At 39.9% G+C, this 18,556-nt stretch overlaps 1 protein-coding gene across 3 annotated transcripts in view; it reads left to right on the top strand.

Moving 5' to 3' along the window:
• LOC106571839 (OTU domain-containing protein 5-A) overlaps window positions 1-8,653 on the top strand; it is a 96,455-nt gene extending 87,802 nt beyond the window's left edge. For 2 of the 3 annotated variants that reach the window (XM_014145311.3, XM_014145309.3), the window contains 4 exons: window positions 2,931-3,119; window positions 3,284-3,491; window positions 3,611-3,727; window positions 4,499-8,653. In XM_014145311.3, coding sequence (XP_014000786.1) covers window positions 2,931-3,119; window positions 3,284-3,491; window positions 3,611-3,727; window positions 4,499-4,620 — 636 coding nt within the window. In that variant the 3' untranslated portion in view covers window positions 4,621-8,653. The remainder of the gene's footprint in view (window positions 1-2,930; window positions 3,120-3,283; window positions 3,492-3,610; window positions 3,728-4,498) is intronic. The other variant, XM_014145310.3, reaches the window with a different exon arrangement.
• Window positions 8,654-18,556: the final 9,903 nt, after the last annotated feature.

Consider the following 18,556-nt stretch of genomic DNA (forward strand, 5'->3'; position numbering starts at 1 on the left):
ACAGGAAGTGGAATTCTGAAGTGCGGATTCAACTTCATCAGTTTGCCTGTAAATCACACAGTGAGCAATGGTTCATTGAGCACTTCCTATTGCTTCCACTAGATGTTCCCAGTCTTTACAAAGTGATTTCAGCCTTCTACTGTGAAAACTGAATGAATGAGACGCAGTGGAACGTGGTCACACGGAGAGGGCCATCATTATGACGCCGGCGCCCCTGGCTACCCTCCACTTTCGAAACGTTTTAAAACACAATGCAATCGTCCCCCTTGAATCTTATTGGAGCTCTGGTTGAAAAAGGCCCTAAAGATTTATGTTATACAACATTTGACATGTTTGAACGAACCTAAAATAAAAAAATGCATTTTTTCGAAAGTGGAGTCCCGCGCACGACGGAACTTTTGGTGCAGCCTTCAGAACGCGCTAACAAGAACAAGCTATTGGAACATAAAGGATTAACTTTTTCGAACGAAAATACATTTGTTGTGGACCTGGGATTCCTAGAAGTGCTTTCTGATGAAGATAATCAAAGGTAAGGGATTATTGACAATAGTATACAAGACTAGATTTGATATGCGATTGTTCCAAGATGGCACTGACCTGTAACGGTAGCCTATTTTTCTGAGTATCGCATCCCCTTTTATCGCAAAGTGTGATTACCCAGTAAAGTTATTTTTAAATCTGGCATTACAGGTGCTTTCAAGAGATATTCATCTATAAATCTTAGAATGACAATATTACATTTTAAAAATGTTTTCGAATAGTAATTTAGTAAATTGTAACGCTGTTTCACCGGATGCATTTGAGGGAAAATAGTTAGTCAACGTTACGCACCGATGTAAAATGCTGTTTTTATATATAAATATGAACTTTATCGAACAAAAGAATGCATGTATTGTGTAACATGATGTCCTAGGGGTGTCATCTGATGAAGATTGTCAAAGGTTAGTGCTGCATTTAGCTGTTTTTTGGTTATTTGTGATGCATGTGGTTGGTCGGAAAATGGCTATGTGGCTACTTTTACGATATACTCCTCTAACATAATCTAACATAAATCTTTAGGGCCTTTTTCAACCAGAGCTCCAATAAGATTCAAGGGGGACGGTTGCATTGTCTTTCTAAACGTTTCGAACGGGGAGGGTAGCCAGGGGCGCCGGCATCATAATGGTGATGGCCCTCTCCATGTGACCACTTTCCACAGACTCTCATTCTGTCAGTTTTCACAGTAGGAGACTCAAACCACTTTGTAAAGACTGGGGACATCTAGTGGAAGCAATAGGAAGTGCTCAATGAACCATAGCTCACGGTGTGATTTATTGGCAATGTGATGAAGTTGAGTCCGCAATTCAGAATTCCACATCCTGTTACGATCTGTCTCGGGGTTTTGACTGCCATATGAGTTCTGTTATACTCACAGACACCATTCAAACAGTTTTAGAAACTTTTGGGTGTTTTCTATCCACAAATATTAATTATATGCATATCCTAGCTTCTGAGTTTGAGTAGGAGGCCATTTAAAATGGGCACAAATTTTTTTCAAAAATCGCTGTAGCGCCCCCTATCCTAGGCGACCGTCAAGAGGTTAACCTCTTACATCTAGACGTTCCGCTAGCGGAACACCTGCTCCAATATCCAATGATAGGCGTGGCGCGAATTACAAATTCCTCAAAAATCCAAAAACTTCCATTTTTCAAACATGACTATTTTACACCATTTTAAAGACAAGACTCTCCTTTATCTAACCACACTGTCCAATTTCAAAAAGGCTTTACAGCGAAAGCAAAACATTAGATTATGTCAGCAGAGTACCCAGCCAGAAATAATCAGACACCAGCTTTTTACATTAGCATGTGACGTTCAGAACTAGCATTCCCACCGAACACTTCCGGTGAATTTACTAAATTACTCACGATAAGCGTTCACAAAAAACATAACAATTATTTAAGAATTATAGATACAGAACTCCTTTATGCAATCGAGGTGTCCGATTTTAAAATAGCTTTTCGGTGAAAGCACATTTTGCAATATTCTGAGTAGATAGCTCGCCATCACAGGCTAGCTATTTTGACACCCACCAAGTTTGACCCTCACCAAACTCAGATTTACTATAAGAAAAATTGGATTACCTTTGCTGTTCTTCGTCAGAATGCACTCCCAGGACTTCTACTTCAATAACAAATGTTGGTTTGTTTCAAAATAATCCATAGTTATATCCAAATAGCGGCGTTTTGTTCGTGCGTTCAAGACACTATCCAAGGGTGACGAAATTCTAAATATTCCATTACCGTACTTCGAAGTATGTCAACCGCTGTTTAAAATCAATTTTTATGCTATTTTTCTCGTAAAAAAAGCAATAATATTCCGACCGGGAGTCGTTGTTTTCATTCAAAGACGAAAGAATAAAAACATGGGGTCGCCTCGTGCATGCGCCTCCAGTCTCTGTTCTCTGATCGACCACTATCAAAATGCGCTAATGTTTTTCAGCCAGGGCCTGCAAAGCCACTATTCAGCTTTTTGCCGCCTTCTGAGAGCCTATGGGAGCCGTAGGAAGTGTCACGTAACAGCAGAGATCCCCTGTTTTGGATAGAGATGATCAAGAAGGCCAAGAAATGGTCAGACAGGGTACTTCCTGTACAGAATCTTCTCAGGTTTTGGCCTGCCAAATGAGTTCTGTTATACTCACAGACACCATTCAAACAGTTTTAGAAACTTTGGAGTGTTTTCTATCCAAAGCTAATAATTATATGCATATTCTAGTTTCTGGGCAGGAGTAATAATCAGATTAAATCGGGTACGTTTTTTATCCGGCCGTGAAAATACTGCCCCCTATCCATAACATGTTAAACTATATCCATCTCACTGTTTTTTGATTGCTATGTCTGGTTTTATGTCCAGTTAGTGACCTCTGTCCTCTGCCTCTCCCTCCCTCCCAGCAGTATGCAGACCAGTCACTTATGAAGAACGCCATTAAAACCTCAGAGGAGTCCTGGATCGAGCAGCAGATGCTGGAAGACAAGAAGAGAGCCACAGACTGGGAGGCTACCAATGAGGCCATCGAGGAGCAGGTGGCCAGGGAGTCCTACCTGCAGTGGCTCCAGGACCAGGAAAAGCAGGCACGGCAGGTGAGAGAGAATGTGCAAGTAAATGGTAGATTGAAGATCATTCTAGTGACATCCTTCTTAGAAAAACAATACTAGCACATTTGGTTCATATTAATCTAGTATCGGGTATTGAAATGTTGCACCAGCTGGCATTTAATGAGGTTGTTGTCTCCCTCTCCTCCCAGCCAAGTAAGGCTAGTGCCACCTGCAGCTCGGCCACCGCAGCAACATGCAGTGGTCTGGAAGAGTGGAGCGCCCGCTCGCCCTGGCAGCGCAGCTCAGCTCCCTCACCAGAGAACACTGACCCCTCCCACTCAGATACAAGCACCAAGCCCCCCTCCCCTGCTGGAGCGGCCCTCATCATGTCCAAGCCACCATCACCTTGTGCGCCTGGTAAGTCACTGTGACAAACCTTAAGAAAGTGTCCTGAATCAACTTAGAGGGTGGCATATCAAAGGAATTGAACATAAATGTTTTGATTATGGGTTTCCTCTCTCTGCCCCCTACTCTAGGTCCCAGCAACCAGGCTTGTGTTAGGCCTGATAGACCCACCTCTTCAACTCTAAAGTCTCTGTACCCTGCATTGGAGTACCGTGCTATCATGCAAGAAATGTCACCCACCGCCTTTGGTAAAGTAATCATTGCATAGCTCTTTATTCATTTAAAAACGTATTCAAATGAATGCATTCAATTAAATTCAAACTTTATTTGTCCCCTTTAGGCAATTACTACTGTTTTAGATGTTTTTAATAAGGCATAGAATAGGCAGTATTGTAAGTTTGAGATGTAATACTTCAGAGGGGATAGTAGTCAAAACTAGCTGCAATCCTTAACATAAGTAATATCAATCACAGTGTTATAGATAGATATTATTACACCTCTGATGTGAAAGCATGTCTCTTTAGCTGCTGCTAGAGTGAAGACATTTGAATAACAACACAGCAAGTAGAGATGAGTGAGTTATTTTTTGCTTTGCAAAGTATTTGGTTCACCCTTGGTCTGACATATATTTTTTGTGATAATTTCTCATTATGGAGTGTTTGATTGCTTACCTACACTGTATCGGAAAGCAAATAATAAACATATAGTTGTAGAAACTTTATTCCAGGGTGTGATACAGTGGCATAGCTGAGAGCAGATGCACCTAACCTGAAATTACCTCTCTCAAATTGCTGGGTTGTGATTGGGTGCATAGCCACCACATTTTTACTTGGGAACACGCTTTATCATCCCAAAACCAAACAAAACCTTTGTTATCCACTGTCACTCCAATGTGCAGAATGAAACCAGCAACTAAAGATATGTTACAAACTATTAATTTCAGTACCCCTTACGATTTAAAATAACTACAATTCTAGGTGTTGCCTTTGAATGTATTTGTTTCTCTCTTTATGTTGTAGGTTTAACAGACTGGGAGGATGATGAGATTCTGGCCTCAGTCTTGGCTGTTTCACAACAAGAGTACCTCGACAGCATGAAGAAGAATTCTATGCATAGAGAACCTTCTCCGGACAGCGGTTGATAAAGGGGATCAAGCACACACAAGCAACTCCCCCTGAAAGGAAGGGGACAGAACAGAGAAAAATCCAAATGTCATCATGCAACCATCCACTCTTCTGTTCTCCCTATCCCTCCATCTCTACCTGTCCACACCAACCAATAAAGATCCAGCATAATAAGACCACCCCTTCCTTTCTAATACCATTGACACCATCATTGGACTTATTAAAGGGAAATTCCAAATTTTTTAAAACTTCATATTCATCTCCAGTACCACCCCAACATTAACATATGTGAAAATGGCATGTTTCCAATTACATAATTGATGGACATCATGTGATTTTAACCAATTATGTGTAGGCATTGCCTACTATTTGGTTGATGTCATTGGAAACACTTACAGTTGGAGTCGGAAGTTTACATACACTTAGGTTGGAGTCATTAAAACTAGTTTTTCAACCACTCTACAAATTTCTTGTTAACAAACTATAGTTTTGGCAAGTCGGTTAGGAAATGCACTTTGTGCATGACACAAGTAATTTTTCCAACAATTGTTTACAGATCACAATTCCAGTGGGTAAGAAATGACTGTGCCTTTAAACAGCTTTAAAAATTACAGAAAATTATGTCATGGCTTTAGAAGCTTTTGCTAGGCTATTTGACATCATTTGAGTCAATTGGAGGTGTATCTGTGGATGTATTTCAAAGCCTACCTTCAAACATCATGTTGTGGGGGTGCTTTGCTGCAGGAGGGACCGGTGCACTTCACAAAATAGATGGCATCATGAGGTAGGAAAATGATGTGGATATATTGAAGCAACATCTCAAGACATCAGTCAGGAAGTTAAAGCTTGGTCGCAAATGGGTCTTCCAAATGGATAATGACCCCAAGCACATTTCAAAAGTTGTGGCAAAATGGCCTAAGGACAAAAGTCAAGGTATTGGGGTGGCCATCACAAAGCCCTGACCTAAATCCTATAGAAAATGTGTGGGCAGAACTGAAAAAGAGTGTGCGAGCAAGGAGGCCTACAAACCTGACTCAGTTACACCAGGAATGGGACATAATTCATCCAGCTTATTGTGGGAAGCTTGTGGAAGGCTACCCAAAACGTTTGACCCAAGTTAAACAATTTAAAGGCAATGCTACCAAATACTATGAGTGCATGTAAACTTCTGACCCACTGGGAATGTGATGAAATAAATAAAAGCTGAAATAAATCATTCTCTCTACTATTATTCTGACATTTCACATTCTTAAAATAAACTGGTGATCTTAACTGACCTAAAACAGGGAATTCTTACTAGGATTAAATGTCAGCAATTGTGAAAAACGGAATTTAAATGTACTTGGCAAAGGTGTGTGTAAACTTCCAACTTCAGCTGTAACTTCCTCTATCTTTTTGACTACTGAACGTAGAAACGCGCTATTTTCATGTACACTACCGGTCAAAAGTTTTAGAACACCTACTCATTCAAGGGTTTTTCTTCATTTTTACAATTTTCTACATTGTAGAATAACAGTGAAGACATCAAAACTCTGAAATAACACATGGAATCATGTACTAAGCAAAGAAGTGTTAAACAAATCAAAATATATTTTATATTTGAGATTCTTCAAATAGCCACCCTTTGACTTGATGACAGCTTTGCACACACTTGGCATTCTCTCAACCAGCTTCAACTGGAATGCTTTTCCAACAGTCTTGAAGGAGTTCCCACATATGCTGAGCACTTGTTGGCTGCTTTTCCTTCACTCTGCAGTCCGACTCATACCAAATCATCTCAATTTGGTTGAGGTTGGGGGATTTTGGAGGCCAGGTCATCTGATGTAGCACTCAATCATTCTATTTCTTGGTAAAATAGACCTTACAAAGCCGGGAGGTGTGTTGGGTCATTGTCCTGTTGAAAAACAAATGATAGTCCCACTAAGCCCAAACCAGATGGGATGGCGTATTGCTGCAGAATGCTGTGGTAGCCGTGCCGGTTAAGTGTGCTTTGAATTCTAAATATATCACTGACAGTGTCACCAGCAAAGCACCATAACACCGCGGTGGGAAATACATATGCGGAGATCATCCGTTCACCCACACCACGTCTCACAAAGACACGGCGGTTGGAACCAAAACTCTCAAATTTGGACTCCAGACCAAAGGACAAATTTCCACCGGTGTAATGTCCATTGCTCGTGTTTCTTGGACCAAGCAAGTCTCTTCTTATTGGTGTCCCTTAGTAGTGGTTTCTTTGCAGCAATTCAACCATGAAGTCCTGATTCACACGGTCTCCTCTGAACAGTTGATGTTGAGATGTGTCTGTTACTTGAACTCTGTGAATCATTTATTTGGGCTGCAATTTCTGAAGCCGGTAACTCTAATCAACTTATCCTCTGCAGCAGAGCTAACTCCATTCCTGTGGCGGTCCTCATGAGAGCCAGTTTCAGCATAGCATTTGGTGGTTTTTGTGACTGCGCTTGAAGAAACTTTAAAAGTTCTTGAAATGTTCCATATTGACTGACCTTCATGTGTTAAAGTTATGATGGACTGTCGTTTCTCTTGCTTATTTGAGCTGTTCTTGAAATAATATGGACTTGGTCTTTTACCAAATAGGGCTGTCTTCTGTATACTGATTGGCTCAAACACATTAAGAAGGAAAGAAATTCCACAAATTAACTTTTAAAAATGCACACCTGTTAATTGAGATGCATTCCAGGTGACTACCTCATGAAGCTGGTTGAGAGAATGTCAAGAGTGTGCTAAGCTGTCATCAAGGCAAAAGGTGGCTATTTGAAGAATCTCAAATATAAGATATATTTTGATTTAACACTTTTTTGGTTTCTACATGATTCCATATGTGTTATTTCATAGTTTTGATGTCATTACTATTACTCTACAATGTAGAAAATAGCCAAAATAAAGAACAACCTTTGAATGAGTAGCTGTTCTAAAACTTTTGACCAGTAGTTTATGTTGACAGCAGGAGCGGTAGAGATACTCTCAATGATCGGCTATGAAAAGCCAACTGACATTTACTCTTGAGATGCTGACTTGTTACACCCTCGACAACTGTGAATATTATTATTTGACCATGCTGGTCATTTATGAACATTTGAACATCTTGGCCATGTGCTGTTATAATCTCCACCCGGCACAGCCAGAAGAGGACTGGCCACCCCTCAGAGCCTGGTTCCTCTCTAGGTTTCTTCCTAGGTTTTGGCCTTTCTAGGGAGTTCTACCTAGCCACCGTGCTTCTACACCTGCATTGCTTGCTGTTTGGGGTTTTAGGCTGGGTTTCTGTGCAGCACTTTGAGATATCAGCTGATGTAAGAAGGGCTATATAAATACATTTGATTTGATTTGATAATGGGCTGGTGTTGGAGATGAAGCTGACTTTTTTTTTTTTTTTTTAAATGTCCCTAAAAGGTGCATGTTTAATTGAACACAACCAATATCATCATATAAAACAAAAAAAAGTCTTATCTTCTTACTGATTGATTTAATATGTCTATTTTATTGTTTGGGATGGAAATACTTTTTTTCTTGGAATAAAAGAGCAAATCTTTCTGAAAAACAGCACTTTTGTTTATTTTTGCTGTAACTGTACATCATTTCATGGTGTGTACTCTTCTGCACCCACTCAGATGGATACACAGTTCTAAATGTTTTATTGCGTTTTACCTGAATACTTGATTTGATTAATAGATAAATGGTAATTCCATTGCACTTGTTAAGTGAGGAGTTTTTTGCTCTTTCTGTTATTTCCACCCACCAGCAACTACTATTCACTGTTTACTTCACTTGTGGGGATGGTCTTTTACTCAAAATCAAATATATTTTCATTGGTAACGTACAGATATTTAGCTGTTATTGCGGGTGTTGAGAAATGCTTGTGTTCCTAGCTCCATCAGTGCAGTCGTATCTAACAATTCACAACAATACACACAAATCTCAAAGTAAAAGAATGGAATTAAGAAATAAATAAACATTAGGATGAGCAATTTCAGAGTGGCATTGACTAGAATACATCATATGAAATGAATAAAACCGTATGTAAACATTTAAGGTGACCAGTGTTCCATGTGTACGTATATAAGGCAGCAGCCTCTAAAGTGCAGGGTTGAGTCCAGGTGGTAGCTACTGACAGTGACTAAGTTCAGGACAGGGTGCTCGGTGGAGGCCGGCTAGTGATGACCTTGAGATAGAAGCTGTTTTTCAGTCTCTCGGTCCCAGCTTTGATGCACCTGTACTGACCTCGCCTTTTAGATGATAGCGGGCTGAACAGGCCTTGGCTCGGGTGGTTGATGTCCTTGATGATCTTTTTGGCCTTCCTGTGACAACGGGTGCTGCACGTGTCCTGGAGGGCAAGCAGTGTGCCATCGGTGATGCGTTGGGCAGACCGCACCACCCTCTGGAGAGCCCTGCGGTTGCGGGCGGTGCAGTTGCCGTACCAGGCAGTGATACAGCCCGACAGGATGCTCTCAATGGTGCATCTAAAAGTTTGTGAGGGTCTTATGAACCAAGCCGAATTTCTTCAGCCTCCTGAGGTTGAAGAGGCATTGTTGCGCCTTCACCACACAGTATGTGTGGGTCAAACATTTCAGATTGTCAATATTGTGTACGCCCAGGAACTTGAAGCTTTTCACCTTCTCCACTGCGGTCCCTTTGTGGATGGGGGTGTGCTCCCTCTGCTGTCTCCTGAAGTCCACGGTCCCTTCGTTTTGTTGATGTTGAGGGATAGGCTATTTTCCCATCAGGAAGTCCAGGACCCAGTTGCACAGGGCGGGGTTCAGACCCAGTGCCCCGAGCTTAATGATGAGTTTGGGGGGTACTATGGTGTTGAAGGCTGAGCTCTACTCAATGAACAGTATTCTTACATACAGTTGAAGTCGGAAGTTTACATACACCTTAGCCAAATACATTTAAACTCAGTTTTAAACAATTCCTGACATTAACCCAAGTAAAGATTCTCTGTCTTAGGTCAGTTAGGATCACCACTTTTTTTTAAGAATTTGAAATGTCAGAATAATAGAAGAGAGTGATTTATTTCAGCTTTTATTTCTTTCATCACATTCCCAGTGGGTCAGAAGTTTACATACACTCAATTTGTATTTGGTAGCATTACCTATAAATTGTTTAACTTGGATCAAACGTTTCGTGTAGCCTTCCACAAGCTTCCCACAATAATTTGGGTGAATTTTGGCCCATTCCTCCTGACAGAGCTGGTGTAACTGAGTCAGGTTTGTAGGCCTTGCTCGCACACTCTTTTTCAGTTCTGCTCACACATTTTCTATAGGATGGAGGTCGGCTTTGTGATGGCCACTCCAATACCTTGACTTTGTTGTCCTTAAGCCATTTTGCCACAACGTTGTAAGTATGCTTGGGGTCATTGTCCATTTGGGAGACCCATTTGCAACCAAGCTTCCTGACTGATGTCTTGAGATGTTGCTTCAATATACCCACATCATTTTCCTACCTCATGATACCATCTATTTTGTGAAGTGCACCAGTCCTTCCTGCAGCAAAGCACCCACACAACATGATGCTGCCACCCCTGTGCTTCACGGTTGGGATGGTGTTCTTCGGCTTGCAAGCCTCCCCCTTTTTCCTCGAAACATAACGATGGTCATTATGGCCAAACAGTTCTATTTTTGTTTCACCAGACCAGAGGACATTTTTCAAAAATTACGATCTTTGTCCCCATGTGCAGTTGCAAACCGTAGTCTGGCTTTTTTTATGGCAGTTTTGGCGCAGTGGCCACTTCCTTGCTGAGCAGCCTTTCAGGTTATGTCGATATAGGACTCGTTTTACTGTGGATATAGATGCTTTTGTGCCTGTTTCCACCAGCATCTTCACAAGGACCTTTGCTGTCGTTCTGGGATTGATTTGCACTTTTCGCACCAAAGTATGTTCATCTCTAGGAGACAGAACACGTCTCCTTCCTGAGCGGTATAACAGTCCCATGGTGTTTATACTTGCGTACTATTGTTTGTACAGATGAATATGGTACCTTCAGGCATTTGGAAATTGCTCCCAAGGATGAATCAGACTTGTGGAGGTCAACATTTTTTTTCTGAGGTCTTGGCTGATTTCTTTTGATTTTCCCATGATGTTATGCAAAGAGGCACTGAGTTTGAAGGTAGGCCTTGAAATATATCCACAGGTACACCTCCAATTGACTCAAATGATGTCAATTAGCCTATCAGAAGCTTCTAAAGCCATGACATCATTTTCTGTAATTTTGAAAGCTGTTTAACCTCTTGACGCACGTTAACCTCTCTAGTGTAGGGGGCAGTATTTTCAGATCCTGATAAAAAAACGGACCTGATTTAATCTGGTTATTACTACTGCCCAGAAATTAGAATATGCATATAATTGTTTGATTTTGATAGAAAACACCCTAAAGTTTCCAAAACTGTTTGAATGGTGTCTGTGAGTATAACAGAACTCATATGGCAGGCAAAAACCTGAGAAGATTCTGTACAGGAAGTGCCCTCTCTGACCATTTCTTGGCCTTCTACACTCTCTTTATTGAAAACTGAGGATCTCTACTGTAACGTGACACTTCCTACGGCTCCCATAGGCTCTCAGATGGCACCAGAATGTTGAACGATGACTTTGCAGCCCATGGCTGAAAAACAGTAGCGCATTTGGTAAGTGGTCAATCTGAGAACAATGAGACGGGCGTGCGCGTGCACGTAAAGAGGCCATTTTCAACTTTGAGTCTTTGAACAAAAACAGGGTTTCCCGGTCGGAATATTATCGCTTTTTTACAAGAAAAATCGCATAAAAATTGATTTTAAACAGCGTTTGACATGCTTCGAAGTACGGTAATGGAATATTTAGAATTTTTTTGTCACGATACGCGTCCGCGCGTCACACTTCGTCACCCTTCGGATAGTGTCTTGAACGCAAGAACTAAACAGAGGATATTTGAACATAACTATGGATTATTTTGAACCAAAACAACATTTGTGGTTGAAGTAGAAGTCCTGGGAGTGCATTCTGACGAAGAACAGCAAATTTAATCCAATTTTTCTTATAGTAAATCTGAGTTTGGTGAGTGCCAAACTGGGTGGGTGTCAAAATAGCTAGCCCGTGATGGCGAGCTATCTACTCAGAATATTGCAAAATGTGCTTTTGCCGAAAAGCTATTTTAAAATCGGACACCGCAATTGCATAAAGGAGTTCTGTATCTATAATTCTTAAAATAATTGTTATGTTTTTTGTGAATGTTTATCGTGAGTAATTTAGTAAATTCACCAGAGGTTTGCGGTGGGTATGCTAGTTCTGAACGTCACATGCTAATGTAAAAAGCTGGTTTTTGATATAAATATTAACTTGATTTAACAAAACATGCATGTATTGTATAACATAATGTCCTAGGAGTGTCATCTGATGAAGATCATCAAAGGTTAGTGCTGCATTTAGCTGTGGTTTTGGTTTTTGTGACATTATATGCTAGCTTGAAAAATGGGTGTCTGATTATTTCTGGCTGGGTACTCTGCTGACATAATCTAATGTTTTGCTTTCGTTGTAAAGCCTTTTTGAAATCGGACAGTGTGGTTAGATTAACGAGAGTCTTGTCTTTAAAATGGTGTAAAATAGTCATATGTTTGAGAAATTGAAGTAATAGCATTTCTAAGGTATTTGAATATCGCGCCACGGGATTCCCTGGCTGTTGAGTAGGTGGGACGATTTTGTCCCACATACCCTAGAGAGGCTAACAGACAGAGAGGTCCATCTTACATGTTTGTAAAGAATACAGTGATGAGTCTTAAATCCATCCCTAGTGATAAAACGTATTGCTGAATGAAATACTGAGTCCAATTATTTCAAAACTGCTGCTGCCGCGTGCATATAAATAATGTCTATTACAGGGAGAAGCATTGTTTGAACAATCTTCTATTTCAAATCTGAGGCAGGATTTATTTATATATATAAAAAAACAATCATAGATCTCAGCTTCTTTGTCAAGTTTTCAATGTGTTTCAAAAGACAACTTGCCATCAATCCAGATACCCAAGTACTTATAGTGAGAAACTTGCTTAATTTGGGCTCCATTTGGATTGCAAATACGCAAGCCTTCATGGTCAACACTACAAGACCTAGAGAACACCATACAATTGGTTTTATTGGCATTTAACAGTAATTTAAGATCAGTACGTGATTTATACAGTTATACTTAAACTAAACATTTAATCACTTATTAATAAGGGAGACAGTCAATACAACACACACATATAAAGTGAATCGATTGAGTGCTCTACAATAATGATGGCTGGTCAGCGAATCACGCTCAGATGATTCGTTGAGAGCCCCGAGACAAAAATACAAAGGTATTTTATAGGCAAGATACACCCCTTTCAACCTACATGACGAACAACAGATGTATAGAATGGGTCACAAGGTTAAGATTTGTATGAAAGATATTTATAATTCACAGCAGACAGTATCTGCTGTGTCAACAGTTATCATTCATTGTCCATATAGAACAGAAACATTAACTCATGCTCTGGAATGCTGTCTCTTTCAGTTTTATCACCCAAAATACAGCATAAATCTCCTGTCAGTGTTATCTCCCAGAGGCCCATCCTCAGTAGAACACACACAGATGAGCGTTCTAACAACCCTTATTATGTTGCATAAAACAACCATTTGATGCAATAACAGAATTATAACATAATCTTGCACTTTTCCACCATAATCCCCCATTTTGAGAATCCTCTCAATTTAAATGGAAATTACAAGATTTAAGAACATTAACTCATAGGTAAAAAATGCATACATTCTTCATAAAACAAGAAACATAAAAGCAATAACTCATTGCATGGGTTCCTGTCACGTGACCGGCTGCTATAGCACTGGCTCAGCCTCCTCCCAAGAAACTTAGCACTGTCTGCCATTTAAACCTCCAACACATATTCTAAGCATTCTAGCATTTTCTCTGGGGAGGTCATGATATACAGTCACCTGCACGAACCCATGAAGAAAAACAGAAGATGCATACAGTTTATGAGATTCAAAGCTATATCTTCATAGACAGTGAAAAGCACATATGTAATGCATAGTGCAGTGCATGCAACAATGGAGTTTAATAAAATAAACTTTAGTTATCTATCACACACCAATGAATCAGCATGGTGGAAATGACTATTTCCATCCCAGAAATTAATATTAGCATATCTTGTTGGACAAATCCAGGTAGTGACTCCTGGTTTAACTGAAATGTATTCCGTTGGTGCCTAATGAACATGACCCAAGACAAACATCACGATTCCACTATTTATAAGGCAATGCCTATAGATCAAATAGATTAAGATCAGTTTCACTCTCCGGATCAGAGTTCACCCTCTCCATTCACCAGGGCATGCTGAGAATAGTGTCAACATCTTTAGTTCATAACAGAAATCAAAACAATCAATCCATAATACATTCATTGCTTCACTCATATAGTTATTATTAACAGACAAAACTCAAATCAATCCTTCAGTTTTAAAAATCCTTCAGTTTCAAATCATAATCAAAAACCCAATTAATTATCCAACCAAAATTTAGAATGACATTGCTCAGTGACTCAAATTGGTCCTATCACTCAAAGCTAAAAACCTTCACTTTACCACACATCAACATTGACAGAATGTACATTTATATTAACATCCAGTATAAATCAAATCAAATATTATATTGGTCACATACTGTAACGGCTGTCTTCGTCGTCAGCACTAACCTTTGATGATCTTCATCAGATGACACTCCTAGGACATTATGTTATACAATACATGCATGTTTTGTTCAATCAAGTTCATATTTATATCAAAAACCAGCTTTTTACATTAGCATGTGACGTTCAGAACTAGCATTCCCACCGAACACTTCCGGTGAATTTACTAAATTACTCACGATAAACATTCACAAAAAACATAACAATTATTTTAAGAATTATAGATACAGAACTCCTTTATGCAATCGCGGTGTCCAATTTTAAAATAGCTTTTCAGTGAAAGCACATTTTACAATATTCTGAGTAGATAGCTCGCCATCACGGGCTAGCTATTTTGACACCCACCAAGTTTGATACTCACCAAACTCAGATTTACTATAAGAAAAATTGGATTACCTTTGCTGTTCTTCGTCAGAATGCACTCCCAGGACTTCTACTTCAATAACAAATGTTGGTTTGGTTCAAAATAATCCATAGTTATATCCAAATAGCGCCGTTTTGTTCATGCGTTCAAGACACTATCCGAAGGGTAAAGAAGGGTGATGTGCCCGGCGCGTTTCGTGACAAAGAAATTCAAAATATTCCATTACCGTACTTCGAAGCATGTCAAACGCTGTTTAAAATCAATTTTGATGCGATTTTTCTCGTAAAAAGCGATAATATTCAGACCGCGAAACCCTGTTTTCGTTCAAAGACGAAAAAATAAAAACATGGAGTCGTCTCGTGCACGCGCCCCCAGTCTCATTGTTCTCAGATCGACCACTATCCAAAAGCGCTACTGTTTTTCAGCCATGGGCTGCAAAGTCATCATTCAACGTTCTGGCGCCTTCTGAGAGCCTATGGGAGTGTTAGAAAATGTCACGTTACAGCAGAGATCCCCTGTTTTGGATAGAGATGATCAAGAAGGCCAAGAAATAGTCAGAGAGGGCGCTTCCTGTTTGGAATCTTCTCAGGTTTTGGCCTGCCAAAAGAGTTCTGTTATACTCACAGACACCATTCAAACAGTTTTAGAAACTTTGGAGTGTTGTCTATCCAAAGCTAATAATTATATGCATATTCTAGTTTCTGGGCAGGGGTAATAATCAGATTAAATCGGGTACGTTTTTTATCCGGCCGTGAAAAAACTGCCCCCTATCCATAACAAGTTAACCTCTTACATCTAGACGTTCCGCTAGCGGAACACCACTCCAATGATAAGGCGTGGCGCGAAATACAAACTCCTCAAAAATCCGAAAACTTCAATTTTTTTAACATATGACTATTTTACACCATTTTAAAGACAAGACTCTCCTTTATCTAACCACACTGTCCGATTTCAAAAAGGCTTTACAACAAAAGCAAAACATTAGATTATGTCAGCAGAGTACCCAGACAGAAATAATCAGACACCCATTTTTCAAGCTAGCATATAATGTCACAAAAACCAAAACCACAGCTAAATGCAGCACTAACCTTTGATGATCTTCATCAGATGACACTCCTAGGACATTATGTTATACAATACATGCATGTTTTGTTCAATCATGTACATATTTATATCAAAAACCAGCTTTTTACATTAGCATGTGACGTTCAGAACTAGCATTCCCACCGAACACTTCCGGTGAATTTACTAAATTACTCATGATAAACGTTCACAAAAAGCATAACAATTATTTTAAGAATTATAGATACAGAACTCCTTTATGCAATCTCTATGTCCGATTTTAAAATAGCTTTTCGGTGAAAGCACATTTTGCAATATTCTGAGTAGATAGCTCGCCATCACGGGCTAGCTAATTTGACACCCACCAAGTTTGGTACTCACCAAACTCAGATTTACTATAAGAAAAATTGGATTACCTTTGCTGTTCTTCGTCAGAATGCACTCCCAGGACTTCTACTTCAACAACAAATGTTGGTTTGGTTCCAAATAATCCATAGTTATATCCAAATAGCGGCGTTTTGTTTGTGTGTTCAAGACACTATACGAAGGGTAACGAAGGGTGACGCGCGGATGCGTATCGTGACAAAAATTTCTAAATATTCCATTACCGTACTTCGAAGCATGTCAAACGCTGTTTAAAATCAAATTTTATGCGATTTTTCTCGTAAAATAGCGATAATATTCCGACCGGGAGTCGTTGTTTTCGTTCAAAGACTGAAAAAGTAAAATGGACTCTTCACGTGCATGCGCGCGCCCGTCTCATTGTTCTCAGATCGACCACTTACCAAATGCGCTACTGTTTTTCAGCCAGTACCTGCAGCGTCATCATTCAACGTTCTGGCGCCTTCTGAGAGCCTATGGGAGCCTTAGAAAGTGTCACGTTACAGCAGAGATCCTTTGTTTTGGATAGAGATGACAAAGAAGGCCAAGAAATGGTCAGACATGGTACTTCCTGTACAGAATCTTCTCAGGTTTTGGCCTGCCATTTGAGTTCTGTTATACTCACAGACACCATTCAAACAGTTTTAGAAACTTTGGAGTGTTTTCTATCCAAAGCTACTAATTATATGCATATTCTAGTTTCTGGGCAGGAGTAATAACCAGATTAAATCGGGTATGTTTTTTATCCGGTCGTGAAAATACTGCCCCTATCCATAACAAGTATGATGATAAATTATTACTTTGACCAATTATTATTTTTTGAATGTATTTTTTTTATAATTATTTATTACAAAAAACACAAGGAAGGGGTAACATTAAAGTATTAGAACATGAAGGACAAACAATACAGCATGAAGACACTATCAAACATGTATCAGCCTTTCCGCAACAGAGCCATCCTTATGTGTGAGGGTGCGTGTGCATGGTAGTGATATAAAATGTCATAGTTTCCTTTTTCATGATCACAATCTTGTAAAACCCGAACCCTCCAAGATCCCCCACAGTTCCCCAATAGCTGTCCCTCAACCATTTGAGACCCCTCCCACAGTCCCCCCTGGAAGAAAAATAAAACAAAAAATACAATGAATTCCATTCCCCACCCCAAAGAACCCCCAATGCACCAACAACCAAGAGAATGAACTAAAGAGAAAAAAGGAAAAGACAGAAGAAAACACCAAACAACATTGCAAAAAAATAAATACAAATAAATAAATCTAAAACAAAGGACATCAAGGACAACTGAAATCATAACAGCAATGCCTACTTTATATGTTTGCGTGCATGTCTGGCACTATTACATGTATGTGTGTGTTCTTGTATGTGTTTATTTGAATGAGAGTGTGTGTATATGCATGTGTACAAACACCTGCACGGCATCAGCCTCAGGAAAACCGGAATTAGTTGTAAAAACACTGCCTCTTAGTGTCATTCAAATGTACTTGTATTATGTTTTATTTAGACTTTTTTTCCCTTTATCTTTTGACAATCATTCTCTCTCACACACAGCAACTCCACTCTCACTTGTCTCCAATTCCACATACCAACCCTTAGCTTCCCTCAGCCCATCCCATCTATCTCTGCTGGCCACCCACTTCGTGTTTCTACGCAACACATGTCTTTCAACTATGCTATGATGTTTAACGTACAATTTCAATCGATGTAATCGAATAGAATCTACAGATTGCATGTTGAAGGTAAATACTTTTACTAAGAGTATTAGTATACTGCTCAAAAAAATAAAGGGAACACTTAAACAACACATCCTAGATCTGAATGAAAGAAATAATCTTATTAAATACTTTTTTCTTTACATAGTTGAATGTGCTGACAACAAAATCACACAAAAATAATCAATGGAAATCCAATTTATCAACCCATGGAGGTCTGGATTTGGAGTCACACTCAAAATTAAAGTGGAAAACCACACTACAGGCTGATCCAACTTTGATGTAATGTCCTTAAAACAAGTCAAAATGAGGCTCAGTAGTGTGTGTGGCCTCCACGTGCCTGTATGACCTCCCTACAACGCCTGGGCATGCTCCTGATGAGGTGGCGGATGGTCTCCTGAGGGATCTCCTCCCAGACCTGGACTAAAGCATCCGCCAACTCCTGGACAGTCTGTGGTGCAACGTGGCGTTGGTGGATGGAGCGAGACATGATGTCCCAGATGTGCTGAATTGGATTCAGGTCTGGGGAACAGGCGGGCCAGTCCATAGGATCAATGCCTTCCTCTTGCAGGAACTGCTGACACACTCCAGCCACATGAGGTCTAGCATTGTCTTGCATTAGGAGGAACCCAGGGCCAACCGCACCAGCATATGGTCTCACAAGGGGTCTGAGGATCTCATCTCGGTACCTAATGGCAGTCAGGCTACCT

Source organism: Salmo salar, chromosome 15 (assembly GCF_965601325.2).
Source record: "Salmo salar chromosome 15, fSalSal1, whole genome shotgun sequence".
Classification (NCBI taxonomy): domain Eukaryota; kingdom Metazoa; phylum Chordata; class Actinopteri; order Salmoniformes; family Salmonidae; genus Salmo; species Salmo salar.